This window comes from Myotis davidii, unplaced genomic scaffold (assembly GCF_000327345.1).
Source record: "Myotis davidii unplaced genomic scaffold, ASM32734v1 scaffold415, whole genome shotgun sequence".
NCBI lineage: Eukaryota > Metazoa > Chordata > Mammalia > Chiroptera > Vespertilionidae > Myotis > Myotis davidii.
This window is the reverse complement of record NW_006287951.1, coordinates 2,329,686-2,348,969: the sequence shown is the minus strand read 5'-3', so window position 1 is coordinate 2,348,969 and position 19,284 is coordinate 2,329,686. Positions and strand designations below refer to the sequence as shown.

At 37.0% G+C, this 19,284-nt stretch overlaps 1 protein-coding gene across 8 annotated transcripts in view; it reads right to left on the bottom strand.

The window, feature by feature from the left end:
• Positions 1 to 19,284, bottom strand: part of CEP63 (centrosomal protein 63kDa) — a 42,324-nt gene that overhangs the window by 17,575 nt on the left and 5,465 nt on the right. For 4 of the 8 annotated variants that reach the window (XM_006759798.2, XM_006759799.2, XM_006759797.2 and 1 more), the window contains exons 2-6: positions 14,886 to 14,954; positions 13,771 to 13,948; positions 5,564 to 5,659; positions 4,625 to 4,747; positions 2,165 to 2,278 (exon numbers count right to left, since the gene is read on the bottom strand). In XM_006759798.2, coding sequence (XP_006759861.1) covers positions 2,165 to 2,278; positions 4,625 to 4,747; positions 5,564 to 5,659; positions 13,771 to 13,948; positions 14,886 to 14,929 — 555 coding nt within the window. In that variant the 5' untranslated portion in view covers positions 14,930 to 14,954. Of the gene's footprint in view, positions 1 to 2,164; positions 2,279 to 4,624; positions 4,748 to 5,563; positions 5,713 to 13,770; positions 13,949 to 14,885; positions 14,955 to 19,284 lie in introns of those variants that run through there. The other 4 variants (XM_006759800.2, XM_006759802.2, XM_015561380.1 and 1 more) reach the window with 4 other exon arrangements.

The window sequence follows — 19,284 nt, the reverse complement described above, 5'->3', positions numbered from 1 at the left end:
CAACCAATGGACACAGACAACAGGGGGATGAGAGCATGAGGTGGGGGGGGTTGAGGGTTAATGGGGGTTGAGGACACATATGTAATACCCTAACCAATAAAGAAATTAAAGATAAAAAATAATAATAAAGCCAAAAAAGAAAAAGACAATGTCTGTTACAAACTTTGTAATATTCCAGCCTAAAAGTAGGTAAGGCTGAAACAAGAGTAGCAAATGAGTTGTTCAATGGGTACAGAATCTTAGTTTTTTGCAAGTTGAAAATGTTCTAGAGATCTGTTACTCAACAATCTGCATGTAGTTAACATTTCTGTGCTATATACTCTTTAAAATAGTTAAGATGGCAAATTTTAACGTGCTTTTTACCACAATTTTTTTTAAAAATTGGCAGAATGAGAACTATTAATGCTGGATAATGGTACACAGAAGTTTATTTAAAAGTTTGTTTTTCTTAAATGAGGACCATACAGCTCTGTTACATACTGAATCACAGAAAGATTTCATTTGGTTGGTTTGCTAAGGGAGAAAGAGAAATATAAGTAACATGTTTTAACTTAAATAAAAGTATGAGAAGAATAATTCAAATACCCTTAGAAAACAAATGCTGGCTTTTTAAAAAGGCCTATTATTCTAGCCCTAGCTGAATTTTGGTACATAAAAATCTCATTTTTACTGACAATAAAGTTTTGATTATGAAGAGTAATCACAACAGTAATTTAAAAATAAAGGGTCTGCAGTCAATAATAAGTACACTCTATAGATGAATAATTGACAACTATTAAAAGCTCAATTTTTTTTGCCAACCTGAAGGCTATAATTAGAATATAATGGTATCTTATGTGTATTTGTTTAGCGCTTTAGTTCAGGTCAAAAAACTCAGATCTAGACATCTGGGATTTTATTGGCCCATTCTGGTTATGTAGCTTACTGCAGCTTTGAAAATAAATTTCTTCCCTGAGGTTGCTGTGAGTCCCTCCTGCCATTCTCAATGGAGATACTCACAGCAGAGCCATCAGTGGTAGTTTATTGGCAGGCTGATACTTCAGGGGGATAGTCAAAGGCCAATATATTGCCCTAGTCAGTATGGCTCAGTTGGACGTTGTCCCATGCACCAAGAGGTTGCAAGTTGATTCTCATTCCATCCCAGCCAAGGGCACATGCCCAGATTTCAGGCAATATCCCCAGTAGGAGGCATGCAGGAGGCAGCAATCGATGTTACACTCTCTCACATGGATGTTTCTCCCTCCCTCTCCCTTCCTCAATAAAAAAAAAAAAATACATATATTAAAAAAAATTGAGACTTGAAGCAGAGAATAAGCAGATTATTTTTTACTTTTTTTAAAAAGCTTCCTTCCAGTTCTCTTATTCAGTCTATTCCCTCCTGTATAAACAGATAATTACCAGTCTCGACAGATTATCATATAAAACAGGTAACATAAAACTATATATTCTAGAGAACTGCATCTAGAAGAGGCATTGGATAGTGTCTAGCACATAATAGATGGTCACAAATATTCATTTCCTTTAATGTTTCCCATTATTTTCTTAGTTCTTAATTGAAAAAGCAAACAAACTGAAATTGTCCCAAAAAGAAATATTCCTAAATTGGTGGCTATATTTTGGTTTTGCTTAAGCCATTAGCTCTTCATTAAAAAACAGTTTGTACCAGTGTTCTAAAAAGTGTTTCTGTTGCCACAAAGATACTGCTTGTTATGAGTGTGCACACCAATGCAGTGTGAATACTTAGCACGTGTATTCACAGGGAGACTTGCTGAAGCTTCCAGCTGAGGTACCTCAGCCAAAGTACCCCAGCTACCAGAGTCAGAGCAAGACACAGCCAGCACCAACCAGAACAAGTAAGCCAGAGACACAAAGACAGAGAACAGGGGCAGAAAGAGAAAAGTGGAGGGAGAGGGGTAGAGACCAAGATTAGGAGAATGAACATGAATGTGAGAGTAGAGCGAGACTGAGAATGCAAGAAGTTGACAGAGTAAGAGAGCAAGAGAGAGAGCATGAGTGGGGAAAGGAAGCCAGGGAAGAAGGCAAAGGAGCAAGTGGGCATGAGGACACAGTGGATGTGGGTAAGCATGCGCGAATTACATCAAGCCAGTTCTAATTTAATCAAAACCTCTCTGCCTTGCATTCTTTTAAAATGCCTACATCCTACCTGAATGATCTCTGATTGTTCAGCCAGAGCTTTCCTTTGAGCCTCCAGAGACGATACCTGTTGCTGATAAATCAAACGTTGCTTCTCCCAGTCCAGTGATTTCTGACGAAATTCCTGAAGAGGCAATTAAGTACTTAACTTCTAAGTGCTTCCCCTTGTTGTCATACCTCCCAGACTCACTTTTCCTTTAATTTTCCCCCACATCCCTGGGTACACATGCACCTTTCCCCACAGCAGGAGCCCCATTACTCACTTAGCTGATAGGACTGGAGAGTAATACTGAATTCCTTACATACTGTGTGTCTGGATATCTGTCTTTCTAAATTTAACACCCTAATGGTGAAGAGAATGAAACACAGTGCCTAATACTGGTTCATGGAGATTTTCATAGATTTGCTGCCACCTAAAGGCAGTTATAATTTTTTAGTGACTTTTCAGAAAACTGAAGCTAAGATAACTAAAATTTCAAAATATGATTACAGATATCCCTTGCTAGCCAATTTTTTTTTAATCTTCACCTGAGGATATGTTTTTATTGATATTTAGAAAGAGAGGGTGGGAGGGAGAGAGAAACATTGATATGAGAAAGAAACATTGATCAGCTGCCTCCCATACTCACCCCTATCTGGGATGGAACCACAGCTTAGGTATGTGCCCTGACTGGGAATTGAACCCACAATCTTGTAGAGTATGGGATGATGTTCCAACCAACTGAGCTACCCAGCCAGGGTGCTATCCAAAGTCTTGATATCCAAACCCAGAATTGAACAGATTCAAATAAATTTCCAGGTAAGTCCTTTGGTAGCCCAATTCTTATTTCTCAGTATCAAAAACTCAGGAACCAAACAGATCCAGATAACACAATATCCTTTCAAATACAAATTTTTACTATCTCAACAGAACAACTGCACAGACTTGAATAACAAGAGAAATCTGTACCAAATTTTAACAGATATGATAACCCAAAGCAAACAGTTTAAAGATAATGATAGATCAATAGTAACTTTGAGTTACATGATCAAGAAAATGAGCCCAATATATATGAAAACAGGGCAAATCAAAGGGAATAAAAACTCAGTCTTTCTGTTACTGTCCTCCAGAAGTCTCATGCTAGCTTGGGGTAATTATTGTTAACCAACTGTCAGATCATTGCTCATTCATTCATTCATTCATTCATTCAATCATATATGCCAGGTATAGTTCCAGGTGTTAGGGATACAATAGCTAACAAAACAAACAAAAATCCCAGCCCCACTCAATGTGAGAGCAATAGACAATACATCAATTGTATGACTACTGTGGTTGTATGTACATTGGTCGGTGATATAGGCTGATGACATGAAAATCAAAGATGTGGTTTTTGAGGTAGAAAGAAAAGAGATTGGTCAGGAAGTAGTAATGAGGAACTTGGGGGCAGGGGAGCCCAGGTTTCACTGCAGAGGGCCAGAGAGGGAGCAGTATCTCTGTAGTCCTCAGATTCTAGCTCTTCAAATGTACAAAAATATTGAGATGTAGAAGAACATTGAGATGAAACTGCAATTCTAGGACATTGGCCACTGTCATTTAATAGGTTGCTCTGAGTAGAAACATTGTACGTAATCATACAAAGATGTTGATCAATGTTTCTTTCTCACATTAGAATCAGCTAGGGGAGCTGTTAATATGCAGATTCCTGGGTCCTGTGCCATACTACTGGGTCAGCATCTTTGGGAGCCTGAAGAGGGCCCTGGTGGTTCCTAGGTGCACTAGAGAACCAATGGCAGAGACAGAGGAGGGGGGTGGCAGATTCCAGGGGAAAGGGTGTCAGCCTCGTGCTGCTCCTTCATCTACTCTTGGCAATGTTAGCTCACCACGTCCCTTAAGGACTTCAGGGACTCCATACAATATACAATGAAGTCGGCAAAGAGGGAGGTAAATGGCTTACTATATCTAAATGGAACTGAGGGTAAACAATCTGATATGCAGAGTACTCTGTACAGAAGAGCCTGTGCTTTCAACATTTACTAAGCCCCTCCTCCCATCAGTAAGAAAGACAAGGACACTGCCCACCAAAGACTGCTAGTAACTGATGGTCAGTGTTTCCCAGTATTAGCATTTGGGGTATAGCAATCCTTCCTTTATGGAACAGCTCCCAGCATGTTTAGCGTCCCTGGTCCCTGTCCCCTAATATTAGTTTCACTCCCAGTCATTTTGGCAACCAAAACAATGTCTGCATACAGTCCCAAATGCCCTTGAAGGGTGGTACTGCCCTGTGGAGTATTACTGGTAGCTAGTAACCCCGTCAACCACAGGGAACCATATGATGATAGGATGTATAGATCACCCCCCGACCTTGAAATAGCTTGGCAGCAATCCTGGAAATGGTAGAAAATTGATTTCAGAAACCAATGCTACTAGAAACATCAATTTACTCCCAGAAGGCTGACAATCACTAAGAAGAAATTATTACTATGAACGTACCTCTATTTTTCCGGTTAACCTCTCAATTTCAGATTGATCTTCCCTGTGATTATTGGTGTTGCCTCTGAAGTCCCTTATTTGCTTTTTCTGTAGTTTTTCATAACTTCTTTTCAGTCTGCCTAACTGTAGACACAGTTATTTCTAGACTTAAAATTTAAGAATTTGTAAACAGTGGTGGTGGAACAAATTGGTATTGTGAAAGCAAGAATAGCACTAAGTAGTACTACTGAAAGTAGATTAAGAGCATGTTTGCTTTGCAAATTAAAATACAAAACAACTCAAATCTGCATAGAAAACATAAACACTAGAGAAGAAATACACCGAGTCAAAGACAGAATAAAGGGAAAATATTTTTCTTAACAAAACTTTAATTGTTATTACAAAAGCCTTGTACTTAACAGCCCCACAACTCATCCTACCTCGAGTAAAAGCAACAAGGCTGTGGCTCTTGAGCCATTCTCCTGTGGGACACTGATAGTAAGCAGGAGAGAAGTATTTTGGAATTAAGTAAAAGTAATTTTTTCCAATCTGAAGAATAAAATTGAGTTAACAGAATTTTTTTACTTCTTTTATTTATCCCAAAATGCTTCTAAATGCGTCAGATCCTCCATTACTTAAAATCTAGTAACTGATTTAACTCAAAAATAATATTTATTATGTTTTTGGTATCAATATGTCACAGTATTATACAAAAATAGCTCTATTTCTTTCAGGTACTCAACTGAGAAACACATTTTAGAATCTCTGTTCCAGGTTTTATCAAACATATAAGTAGGCAAGATTCTTTGCCTGGACTTAAGAACAGAGAAATCAATTCCCGCCCCTGTTCCTCCCATGAAATATATACTTTCCACTTTACAAAGTAAAACTAGCCTGTTAACAAAATTATCAAAGTTAAAGAGACAAAATGATACAACTCCTAACAGAATCAAATCTCACTTCTTCTTGTAGTTTCTTTAACTCCTGCTTATAGTCCATGGCCATCTCCTGCTTGACTTTTTCATGTTCTTCTGCCTGTTGACGCAACATTCCAACCTACAAGTAGACAGGTGGTAGCATGGTTCATTATTAGCATTGAAACAATATCCCTGAAACATAAAAATAGAAAATAACCTTTGTACTTATTTGTAAACACAAATTCTCAATTGTATATGATATTACCCCACTTCTCAGTTAAGTCAAGTATCTAATTACTTAATGATCCATAACACTGCCAAGAAAAATTGAAAACAACTGTTCTGTTCTATTTCTAGGTTTAGATGAAAACTTGCTCTCACTGTCTGATTTATTCTCCCTAACCCTTTTCATAAAAAAGAAAAAAAATACATAAAAAAAATTAAGAGATACAAAGTTATAAGAGCCTTGGATACTAAGAATATTGAACAAACAAAAAATCTGAGACATCAAGAATAAGTTCTCTAAATCAAAATGCAAAATTGTAATGTCAGACAGAAAAGATAGTTGGAGATTTGCACCTGCTTTACCATGTATCCCAGTTCAGAGAAATCAGTTCTACAAACCAGAGCAAGGACATTATCCTAACCCATTTCAAATGGTTTGATACCCGCCACAGCTAGTTCATGCCCAGCCACCACCCCCATCAATATCCATCAATGTTTCTTGACCTCTCTTCCAGTTAGAATTTCATCTAAGTGAGGATGGGGAGGAAGAATGAGGATCAGGAGTAATTTCAAATACAATATAAAATGGTAATTTTTAAAAAAATCTTAAGTTCTCATCACAAAAAAAAATTGTTACTATGTATGATGGTGAGATTAAGCAGACTTATTGCAGTGATTGTTTTGCAATTTACACAAATATTGAATCATTACATTGTACACCTGAAACTAATATAACATTATAGCTCAATTATACTTCAGTATAAAAAAAAGAAAAAATTCTTATAAGAATAAAACGGTAATGCGATTCCAATGAAAAAACTCTAGGATTTTTTTTTTTAACTTGAAAAAGGTGTTCTGAAGTTCAAACTGGAAGAATGATAAATGTAGCTAATAAAATAGAAAAGATTGAACTACTCTTTAATAAAGATCTAAGTGAATATTTACTGGATTGCTGGGGTAGGACAAAACTTTCTGAGCTTAAAACTGAGTCATTTAAAAAGAATAGATTTGACTATGTAAACTTCTATATTTTTTAAAACCCCATTAAAGTTAAAAAGCAAATAAACTGAGAAAAACATTTATAAACATATTTCAAAGGATTTTTAACTTTTAGGTATTTTCTTCTAACTTGTTTCCACTATGTTCAGAGACCATACTCTGTGTGTTGAGACTTACTTTCCGGCCCAGAAAATGGTCAATTTTGGAAAGAGTTCTGTTTGTGTTAGAAAAGAACGTGTACTCCACAGTCCTCTTGTGCAATGTTCTGTACGTGTAACTTAGGTCAAGTGTATATCCTTACTGATGTTTGTCTCTTGTTCCATCAGTTACTAAGAAAAGCAGGTTAAAATCCCCAGCTACAACTGTCACTTATTCCATTTCTCCTACTAGTTCTGCGTCTTTTTGCATACAGATAGAGGAGAGTGAAAGAAATTTCTTTTAAGACTGTTTTACTAGATACTTACAAATTTAGTGGGGGGTTTTGTGGGGGTTTTTTTGTCTTAGTTTGAGTTTCCCCCAAAACACAGCCTGAGACTTGGACTTCGGGGCATGAACATTTTTTTGTCTTAGTTTGAGTTTCCCCCAAAACATAGCCTGAGACTTGGACTTCGGGGCAATTAGAAGTGATCCAGGTAGCACAGTGAGGAAATGGAAAGAGAGACCCAGGGAAGGAATAAAGAGGTGTGTTAGTTAGTGGATTTCTGCTGTTCAGCAGCTGCAGCTAAATCACACTTGGGAACTCACCAGGGAACCAGACAGAACGTGTTTCAGAATTGTCCCTCTATTCTAAAGGATGGTAAGCTGGAGAATTTATGCACAGATTCCAGTTCCTCCACTGCTTAAAAGTTGCCCTGTGAGTGTTAACATCCCCACACTTCCAAGGTTCACCTGAGCAGCTTTCCAAGGCTCCAGAGAGAGAAGCACAGCGCAGTGAGATGCTGGCAGTGCACAGGAGCTGCATAATAGCCAAGATGAAATCAGGAGGCAAAGATGTGGTACTGGCCACAAAGAATGTCTGCTACAGGTATATGTACTGAAATTTCGTACTTTATAATTATGAAGGATTTCTCTTCACCTGAGTAATGTTCATTGCTTCTGCTTCAAGTATACTTTTTCTAATATGAATATACCTATATAATATTTCTATTCAAAGTGTTTACATGAAATATATATTTTACCTTTTACTTTCGACTTTGTTGTACCTTTGTAAGCCCCAAATAATGGAGTTTAATTATTTTTATCCAGTTGGACAATTTTTATCTTCTTATTGGGCCATTTAGTGCATTTACATTGAATGGACCTATTCAGATTTAAATCTATATCTTGAGTGTTATTTGTACTTAATAAACTCTATGTTCCTTTTTCTCTCCTTTCTTGCCTTCTTTGGAACTGATAACATCTATGTGGTACTGGCCACAAAGAATGTCTGCTACAGGTATATGTACTGAAATTTCGTACTTTATAATTATGAAGGATTTCTCTTCACCTGAGTAATGTTCATTGCTTCTGCTTCAAGTATACTTTTTCTAATATGAATATACCTATATAATATTTCTATTCAAAGTGTTTACATGAAATATATTTTTATTTTACCTTTTACTTCCAACGTTGTTGTACCTCTGTAAGCCCCAAATAATGGAGTTTAATTATTTTTATCCAGTTGGACAATTTTTATCTTCTTATTGGGCCATTTAGTGCATTTACATTGAATGGACCTATTCAGATTTAAATCTATATCTTGAGTGTTATTTGTACTTAATAAACTCTATGTTCCTTTTTCTCTCCTTTCTTGCCTTCTTTGGAACTGATAACATCTTATCATTTCATTTTTCTCCTATAGCTTGGAGGATATATACTCTGTTAACATGTTAATGTATATTTTTAATGGTTCTCTCAAGATTAAAACATGTGTCTATGATTGAACAAATCTAATGTTAATTAGTAGATTTACCGATTCCCAGGCAACCCAAGGACTATAGAGTTCTATATCTTGAGTGTTATTTGTACTTAATAAATTCTATGTTCCTTTTTCTCTCCTTTCTTGCCTCTTTTGGAACTGATAATATCATTTCATTTTTCTCCTATAGCTTGGAGGATATATACTCTGTTAACATGTTAATGTGTATTTTTAATGGTTCTCTCAAGATTAAAACATGTATCTATGATTGAACAAATCTAATGTAATTAGTAGACTTACCAATTCCCAGGCAACCCAAGGACTATAGAAATACTTTAATTCCATTTATCCCAAACCTGACTTAAATGCTATCATAATCCCACATATGTTAAACTGAAAAGGTTATTGTTGTTATATCAGTCAATATTCACTTAGCTTTACCCACATATTTACTATTTCCTTTCATTTCTTCCTTAATCTCTTAAGCTTCCATCTGGGGTCACTTTCCCTCTGCCTAAAGAACATTCTTTAGTATTTCCTTGGTGCAGGTCTGACAGTGACAAGTTCTCTCAATTTTTGTTGATTTGAAAATATCCCTTGGTGCAGGTCTGACAGTGACAGGTTCTCTCAATTTTGTTGATTTGAAAATATCTTCCTTTCATTTTTATTCTGGGTATAGATTTCTGGTTTGGCAGGAAAAACAAGTCATTTCTTTGTAGATAACATTCTATTGTCTTCTGGCTTTCACTGTTCTAGCTGACAAGTCAACTGTTAGGAACTGTTTGTAGATAATGTCTTTTTACCTTGGTAGATAATCTTTTTGGTTTTATTTTTTATTTTTTTCAGATTTCTACTTTGTCTTTAGTTTTCAATCTAGGTAAATATTTCTTATATACTTTGCTTGAGATTATTGGCTTTCTTAAATACAAGTTCTTCCTCACTTTTGGCAAAACCTCAGCCAATTTATCTTCAAATATCGCTTCTGCCCATTCCCTCTCTTTTTTCTCCTTCAGAGATTCCAAAAGCAGTTATACTAGACCTTTTCACTGTATCCTCTTTCATTTACTTTCTCTTCTATATTTGCTATCATTTTGTCTACTCTGTATTCTAAACATTTTCTCTTGAGCCATCTTCCATTTTACTAATTAGACCTTTGTTTCAATTATTCTATTTCTCAATACTCATTGTGGTTGTTTTTAGTTTCCAATTCTTTCAATTGCTTGATCTAATCTTCTGTCTCTCTGAACACAGTACATATAACTACTGTAAAGTGTAAGCATAATAGTACCCATATCTAGATTTGTCTTGGGTCAGTTTCTATAATTTATTGCCCCTCCTTTTTAAAATTGTTGTTGTCTTGTCTTCTTATATGTCTGAGGTTACTATCTCAATGGTTATCAAGCATTATATTTGCAAACTTATTTGAACAAATAATTCAAGACCCAGAATGGTGATTTTCCTTTCCTTTGGAGAAAATGTAAGTTTGTTTTTTTCCAGGTTCCTAGAAGCCCGAGCACTCTGCGCTGCCTGGGGGGACAGTAGCACTCTAGGATCAGCTTAAACTAATTCAGAGATTTTTTTTTAACCCTCACCAGAGGACACGCTCAGAAAGAAAGGCGGGATGGAGAGGGAAAGATAAACATCAACTGGTTGCCTTCCATACATGCTCCAACCAGGGACTAAATCCAAAACCAGGTAGGTGTCCTGACCCGAAATTGAACCAGCAACTTCTAGGTGTATGGGAAGATGCTGGGACAGAGAGTTAAATGTCTGCATTTTGGTAGCAGTTTGAAGAGGACCTGTTCTACATATGGCCCATCCCTACTCCTTTCAGGTTTCCAACTGAAAATGAGGAAGGATTCAGAGCCACCTTAGACATCAAATCCTTTATTTTCCTAACCCCTTGAAATTATTTAAAAAACCGATTCAGTCTCTATCCTCTCAACTGCCTTCTCTAGTTTCAGCTAATAACTGCCTCAAACCCTGGAACTCACCTCTGGGGACCTCTAGCCCAGCCTAGACCTGGCCTTCACTATCTTGTGAGCACTCTGCTTCAAGCAGTTTGTTTGTTTTTTAATCTAACGCACTTGTCCTCAGAGGTGAACTGGCCCAAATTGCCTAGTCTGCCATTATCAAATGTTCAAGTCTGAAAGATTCACATTTAACTAAAAACATCCCGAGTGAAATTTACCTCTCAAGCAGAATTCTACAGCCAATCTAACTTTCAATCAGATGTGAAAAGAGAATAAAGGTATCTTCAGATATATGAAAGTATGTTCTACCAAAATGAAGAAATAAATGTATAAAAGCTCCAGAATAATAGTGAAGAGAGTTTCCAAGATGAAGCTATACTGCTAGTCTAGAGAGTCAATCATATTTGAGAATGGCAAGCTCAAAAAGAAAGGAAATACTTTACCTGATATGCCTGAAAACACTAAGACTTACATTTGTATCAGAGAATTTGGGAAGAATCAATGATAGGTTCATTTTTTAAAAGCAAATAAAAAATGAGACAATTATTAATTCCCAGAAAACAAAATTTATACAAGAAGTAGTTTAATTATCATTATACTATCTGACTCAGCTGTGAATAATATTTACCATCTTCATGACGTAAATACTGAATACTGAGCTTAACCAAAAATTAAGACATACGATCCTGGCAGGATGAGGAAGTGGAAATTGCATGGAAGAGAGAAAAACCCTTAATTTTCATAGTAGAAAGTCATTAGATAAATAGCTAAGCCTGAAAACTAGGATATGTGAGTATAAAATGTTACTTAGAAACATGAAGAGAATACAAAAGAAAGAGTTAAAGGCATTGAAATGATTGCTTCAGAGAAGCAGAAATCCCAGGTTCAGGGGCTTGGGCAGATAATTTCTGTTTTCCTCTATGAGCCTTGTAGAATCTTTTTTTTTTTGTATTTATTATACATGGCAAATATAAATATTAAATGAAAAAATATTGTTTAATTTTATTTATGTACCAGGGTCTGGCTCATAGTGGGCACCCAAAATATTTAAATTTCTTAAAAGAAAAGGTGAAAAAAAAAGGTTAAATGCTGAGAGTGAGGGGCGGCATAGGTAGAGAAACGGGAGCCAAGGTCTGAAACGGTCATCACGGGTGACAAAAAGCTGAAACAACTGATTCTAGATACAATTTATAGTTTTCAAAGTGCTTTCTGAAACAGTAACTCAATCTTCACAACAACACTGGGACTTGGGGTTTTCATCCTAATTTTACACATGAAGAAACAGGCTCAGAGAAGTTAAATTATTTGTTCAAGGCCAATCAGCTGAAAAGAGGCAGAGCCAGGACTCCAAACTCCTTACTCATTTCAGTAAGTCTGCCTGCTCTGTGGGGCATGAGAAGGCACCAGCAGCAGAAGGTCCGTGAAAACCAACCCAGTCCCAACAGTATAATCAGAAGTCATAAAGCATCCACTTACAAAACGGGCTGTTTATACTAGTCCTCCTCCACATATGACCTGCAGACGGGCTGGCGCTAGTCGCAACAGCAATCCAGCAGGTATCAGGAGCTTGAGGCAGAATGTAAATCAACTGTGTCACCAAACACACAGTTTAGTGCAGATGACATTTTTCTACAGCAAAACCTTCTATGAAGCGAAGGACGCAACGCACTGCTTGACATTCTGCTGCAAGATTTTGATCTCATCATGGGCCCATCGCCTGAGCAGCACTGGTTTACACCACAGGACTAACTGCTTCTGGGATGGCAAACAAATACGAATGAAAAAAACTTGCAGCCCTATTTTCTAGTTCTTATGTCATTTACTCTTCAAAGTAGAATATGAACATGGTATTGTCAACACAATTTATTTTTAATTCTCACCTGAGGATACGTTTATTGATTTTTTTTTTTCTTTTGAGAGAGAGGGGGGTGGGGAAAGGAGGGAGAGAGAAACATCAACATGAGAGAAACATCTATCTGTTGCCTCCTGCATGGATCAAATCTGCAACCTAGGTGTGTGCCCTGACCAGGAATCCAACCCGAAGCCTTCTGGGTATGTGACAACGCTCTAACCAATTGAGCCACTGGCCAGGGCTCAACACAATTTCACAGACAAAGTATGGAACAGATTCCCATTACTAGTGTTTGGTAAAAGCACTTTAGTTCTAGAAAATTAATCTACTTTCAGCAGCCCATTCAATGAAGCGGCAAATTGACCAGACAGCTACAATTCTAAGTTTCTTTTATGTGCCAGGACAAACCTGTAATCTTCAAATTCTTAACATGGAACCTATAATTTCTCTTTACGGTATTAAAAAATAGCAATAATGCCCTCGACATCCAAACTAAGCTACAGAATTAAGTTCAAACAGCATCAAAGTGACTAAATATTCTCATAATCACACACACAGGAATTTCTTTCATGGGTTTATACCACAATAAATGACTTGGAGATATATATACACAGAGTGGGGCTTGGGACCAGTGTTTCTCTACAGCTCTTCCAATCCTTCTGAGATTGTCATCCATGCCAGAAATTCAGAGGCAATTCTTGCATTTACATAAATGCTTTCTGCTTCCCTTCCAATAGTCAGTGTACTTTTACTGTACCAGCTAACAGCAAATATTAAACTTTTCCCCCAAATCACCAAAAACTGTGGGTGGTGAGATTTCAAGTGATTTTTATTTTCCTTTGTTCTTTCTTTTCCCCTAAGTTTGAACAGGGGCAAATATAATTTTTTTAAAAAAGCGTTTTCTGAATTTTGTTTTAGATCTAATCAAAAGAGGCAAATTATTGAATTCTGGGCTTATTTTTCAAACTAGGCATACAGTGAGACCATAAACTATGTTCACTAAATTCAGTGAATGTTAATACAGACTTATAGGATGGAGGTTATAAAAAGATCATGTGACACAATTCACATTTTCATAAAGAAGTTATATATGTATTTATTATATGTGACCAAAATAACAAGACCATTGAAATAAATATTAATATTTTGGGGCACTTTCACAATGAATTTTTCTTCTAAAAGAAACCACTAGAATTACAAGACAACATAGAAACTAAAGACACAAAAATGCTTTCTTCAACAAATATTTAAGAAATATCTTTAATGTCAAAATATCAAAAAGAGGAGTAAATCAACTGCTTTACCTCTTTGTGTTTCATATCCAACTGACTCCTAAGAGACTTAAGTTCCTGCTCACGGATGTCCAAGCACGTTTCTAAAGCATGTGTCTGCCCTTCCCATTCAGACTTTTTATGAGCCACCATTATGTCAATCTGTTTCATGAGCTCCTGTAGTTCTGCTTCACAGGATGTCAAAAATCCCCTATAAGTAAGAACAGACCCTTAACACAGACATGTCAGAGGGCTTTTCATCTTTCAGATGCAAAAATATAGCAGATATAAACCTATCTGGGGGGAAACAAGCCAATAAATAAATTATCAGAAGCAAAGAACAGGACTTCTGAGCTTTTCCTTTTAATGTTCATATTAAGGTGATGATTTATCCCACAAAATATTTTATCTTTTTCTAACAGCCAACCTAAAGCCTAAGTTTTGGGGTCAAACACAAAATTGATGTTTTGAGTCTGGCTTGTAAGTTAGACTTTGACAACCAACAACTAGCACTTTTGTAATATTTTCGGGGAGCTTTCAGGAAGAATCCCGGTCAGCTTATGTCACAGTCTCAGCTAGTCAAAATAAAAATCTTTGGAAGCAACTAAGCTATTGGGAAAATGACAATACAATTTTAAGAGCTGTTTCAAGAAAGTCGTCCTTGAGTCAGACTTATTTCAATTATTTTTCCCACCTTATCAGAAACCTGCTGCAACCTCTCTGATTATCGTAAACTTACTGATGTCCTGCGAAGTTTCAGGAGACGCCAGATATTTCAGAGTTGGAGACAGAAGTGGACACCGATGTAAGGAATGTAAAAAGGCTTCCAAGTGTGGTCAAAGAGAGCCACACTACTAAGGCTTAAATACTTTTTTAAAAAACATTGCTCCTAGTGTCACAAAATCTCTGTACTTCTACTTTTGCTTTTTAAGAGTAGAAAATGTAAAGAGGGACGGAAGCAAGCGTCCAGCTTCACACGCCTGCGATGAGGCCAACATCCCAGAGAGGCGCTCTTCACAAACAACACAAGTCAGCCCAACTTTGGTTCAGCGCTTTTGCTTCTGTATCCAAAGCACAAAATGGCCAGAGGCAGCACTCAAACACGCTGCTTAAATTCAGTGAGACGCTAAGGTCAAAAGCAAACTTACCCATCATGCCCCCTATTTTGTATTCCTTCCAACAAAGCCTCCATCGCCAAATCCCCTTTGTTTTGGCAACTGGAAAAGGAAAAATACCAGTCAGGAGAAAATTCATTGTTTAAGGTCTAACATTCCAACTGACAAGAATGTGAATGAATGCATACAAATAACAATGAGAAAATGCAGTGTTTCTTAGGATGACTGTAGGGGCATATAACTTCCAAAAATATTAGGACAAAATACATTCAGACTAAAACAAAATGATTGAAAGGGATCTAAATGCTGTTGACACTCTCCCTGCATGCCTGAAATCAAATGCCTCATTGTTATATGCCTACTTCCTGACGTAAGGGTGGGCCAGAGGTGGAGGTGGGATGCTGGAAGAAGAGGGACACTGACATAAACCCCCATGCATAAGAAATTAGGGGTCACACACATCAAGAGAAAAGGTGTAGCTTAGGGGGTGCGGGGGTTGTTTTTTGAGATATTATAAATAGGTTCAGTACCCTGAGCTTGAACTCCCTGGTCCATCACAGGATAGCCTCCTCAACCTCAAGAGGACAAACCCTGGCCGCTTCCTAGAAGACCCTCCCTCCCCTGAAAGCCGCCCTCCTCCACACTTCATCCTTCCTAGTCCTTAACAGGTTCTTCACAGTGGAATGCATCCTTTTCCTTACAGTCCATCCCGCAAGGACAGAAAGCCAATGTTATTCATCTCTGCAGCTCCAGAGCTTAGTGTAGCATTTCAACAGGGCATGTGCTAGATGCTTTGGGCTGAACTTATGTCAGTTCCCCTCCCTTTTACCCATCCCTCTATGCAAAGTGGTCATAGCTGGAGAACTACAGAGAAGGGCCGGGTAGAGAAAGAAGGGAAGGGAAACAGAAGAGACTGTCATAGAAAGAGAAAGATACCATAAAGAAAGATGAGGAGAGAGGAAAGACTGCCCTTAATTTCAGAAGTGCCCATGATTAGTAATACCTCTTGTAGGTTTCTCCCTACTATCAAAAATCTTCAAAATATTAGTCATGTCAAATCACTTCTCACTCCTGAAATAATGTTTTTTTCTTAAACCTTCAAAGACTCAGTCCTAAGTTAATCTTTTAGTTCATTGGTTCTCAACCTTCTGGCCCTTTAAATACAGTTCCTCATGTTGTGACCCAACCATAAAATTATTTTCGTTGCTACTTCATAACAGTAATGTTGCTATTGTTATGAATCATAATGTAAATATCTGATATGCAGAATGGTCTTAGGCGACACCTGTGAAAGGGTTGTTCGACTGCCATAGGGGTCGCGACCCACAGGTTGAGAACCGCTGTTTTAGTTAATCCCAAATATTGTGGTGTGGAGGTTTTGCCTCTTTGTCCTAATGCCCTGTTTAAAAATTCTATTTCTCTAAGGATTCTTTCATTCAACAAAGAATTCAATGGTGCATTAACCACTAGATATATAGTGATGAAAGATATGGCCCTTTTCAAGGAATTAATAGTCCTGTATGTAAAGAAAAAAAATGACCAAAAATGATCTTTCCCCAGAATGAAAATGTAGAGATAGAGGAATTCTCCTGAAAGCACAGAGGAGAATGAGAAAAGTGGAAAATACGGCCATTGTGTTATTTGCATCTACTTCTAAAGTTCTATCAGGAGTGTTAAACTATTCATACATAAATACGACAGAGAGGATTTTTTCTAGTTGGTTTGTCCTTCATTAGACAAAATAAAAACCTAGAGAGAAAGGTTTTCATGTTCTACTCTACTTTCTTTCAAACCATGATATGGTCAATTACCACACAGCCCAGATTCCCACTCCAGGGAACTGAGAGGCAGGGAGGCTTCACCCAGTTCCCTGCAGATGGAGACCCAGGATGCAACCTGCTCTGCAACTATCTAGCTGTGACCCTGGACTTCAGTTTTTGCATCTGTAAAATGAGGACTCTGAACTATGATCTCCAAGGTTTCTTCCAGCTTTTCCATGGGATTCTAGTAGCCAGTTAAATGTTCAGGGTAACTAGCTTCCTCCTGATAACTAGACATGGGTACTTATTAAATATGTAGGAAAGTGGTATTACTCAAAATTATCATTAGTAAAATTACATTTAGTTAGGTCATGTTATTCTTAAACATTAATATACTTAGTAATATATATTAAAAATACACATTTAATAATATGTAATACATTGATACATTTTCTGGGTGACATTACTTTATAATTAGCAATATTTAAATAGCAAAAAGTCAACACATACATACTCAACTGTTTTGCCTTGTATATATTACCTAATTCTTCACAACACTCATAAAAGACAGATACTATTACTCCGATGAAACTGAGACCTCGAGGGTTAAATAACTTGACTGGTAAACTACAAATTATAGTCCTAGGATTCAAACAGAGGCAGTGTGACTGTGGAGTCTCAGCCGATGTACAATATTATGTATTTTACAGTATTCCAGATCTTAAAATACCTTCATATCTTCTTTTGGTTCAATAGAGTCTTCTTGGCAATAAACAAAATCAAACCAAATCAAAAAGTCTGAATACAGGAAAAAATATAAACTAAGTATGACATCACTATCATGGCCACCAGGTGGCAGTAGCACAATAGTGAAAATAGTCCACATGAGGAGGAAAAGTGCTATTTCAGAATTCAAAATAATGGTCTAAGACAGTGGTCGGCAAACTCATTAGTCAACAGAGCCAAATATCAACAGTACAACGATTGAAATTTGAGAGCCTAATTTTTTAAACTTAAACTATATAGGTAGGTACATTAACTAGGGTACTCCTAAGGCTTAGGAAGAGCCACACTCAAGGGGCCAAAAAGCCGCATGTGGCTCGCGAGCCGCAGTTTGCCGACCAGGGGTCTAAGACAAAGAGATCCTTCTTTTTAAAGGTGGGGGTAGGTTGTGAGGGGGAGCAGCAGCATTCTCCGTGTAAAATAATCTTACTAACGTATAATGTGTTTCTTTAACAATACCCTCACCAATCTGCTTGAGTAGCTGTCAACACCATCTATTCTCATTCCTTAGGATCAGGTAAACAGCAAGGATTTAGATTTTCTGAGGACTTTTCTCATTTCAGTTTCTCATAGCTATATCACTACTTCCTTTCCTGACCAATCTGGTACTCATTCAACTCTAGGCACTATGTCACTTTGCTTTCTACTTTGCCTGTGCCATGTGATAATTATGTAAAGTTAACTATTTTTTGTTCATAATATTAAATACAAATTTAAGTAATTACTGTTTGGTAATCTGCCACTCCTGGCCACTAACATAAAATGCTAATGTGGTTCAATGGAAACTGTATAGCTCTACAATTATTGCACGGCAATCTTAGTCATTTCTACATTTATAGCAAGACATCAACAAACAAAAGTTATTAATTAAAACTATCCTTTGAAATCAAAGCTGTTTTAAATCAGTGAAATCTGGAAGAGCATGATTAAAGGAAATACAAGCTTTTTCACCAAGTCTGGGAAGCAGGCTTTCACTTTTAATCTTAAAGGGAAATAATCCAAATAGGATAACTGGTAATGGACAAATCCTTGAAATTCATTAACATATTTCTGGGAATTTAAGAGCTAGAAAGGATCTGAGACCTCCAATTTAACCTCTTCATTTTACAGATCAGGAAAAATATCTAGAGTATATGGCCAAGATAAAATTATTTACAAAATGGGACACAGGAAGAAAAAAGCTCTGGGTGGAATTACAAATAAATGTGTACTAAAAGAAGGAACATGTCTACCCATCAACTCTCATTTAAAGATGGATATAATGCTCTGTCCCTTACCTGCCTTGGTGTTACCATGATTATAAAGATGGATGGCTCTGTCGGATATATTATGGCTGCTCCAAAAAAATCAATAATTTATAATTTACCACTCCCCAGAAAGGTCCCTACTTATTAAACTTAAGGGGGGGAGGCGGGGGCTGCACAGGGGGAATCAGCAGATAAAGTATCAAAGAAATTTTCCAAAATAAATATGTAAAACACTGTTTACACTGTGACTCAAAATCCAGAAAGAATAAGAGGAAAGACTGAGAAGTCTGAGTAAATAAAAATACATTTTGCCCTTGCTGTTATGCCCAGATTTCAAAGGAGCCACCTTTTTGGCCGCTTGACCTTTTCTGGGAAGGTAGGCAACAAAAGGTGTAGCCATTTAAATGCAAACTAACATTCCAAAAGATGACTGCTGGGGGGAATTGGATTACCTGAATACTAGGGGAAGGGCGTGTCTACCCCCGCCCTTCACTAAAAAAAATAAAAATGCAGCTTTAAACTTTTAAACGGCAAGAAAAATGACCTTAAGCTTTCAGAGCTTTAAATCTTAGGTAGCAAATTAAATACTTAGCATTTTTAAAATCGATACTTTTACATTTAAGGATACATTTCAAATACAAC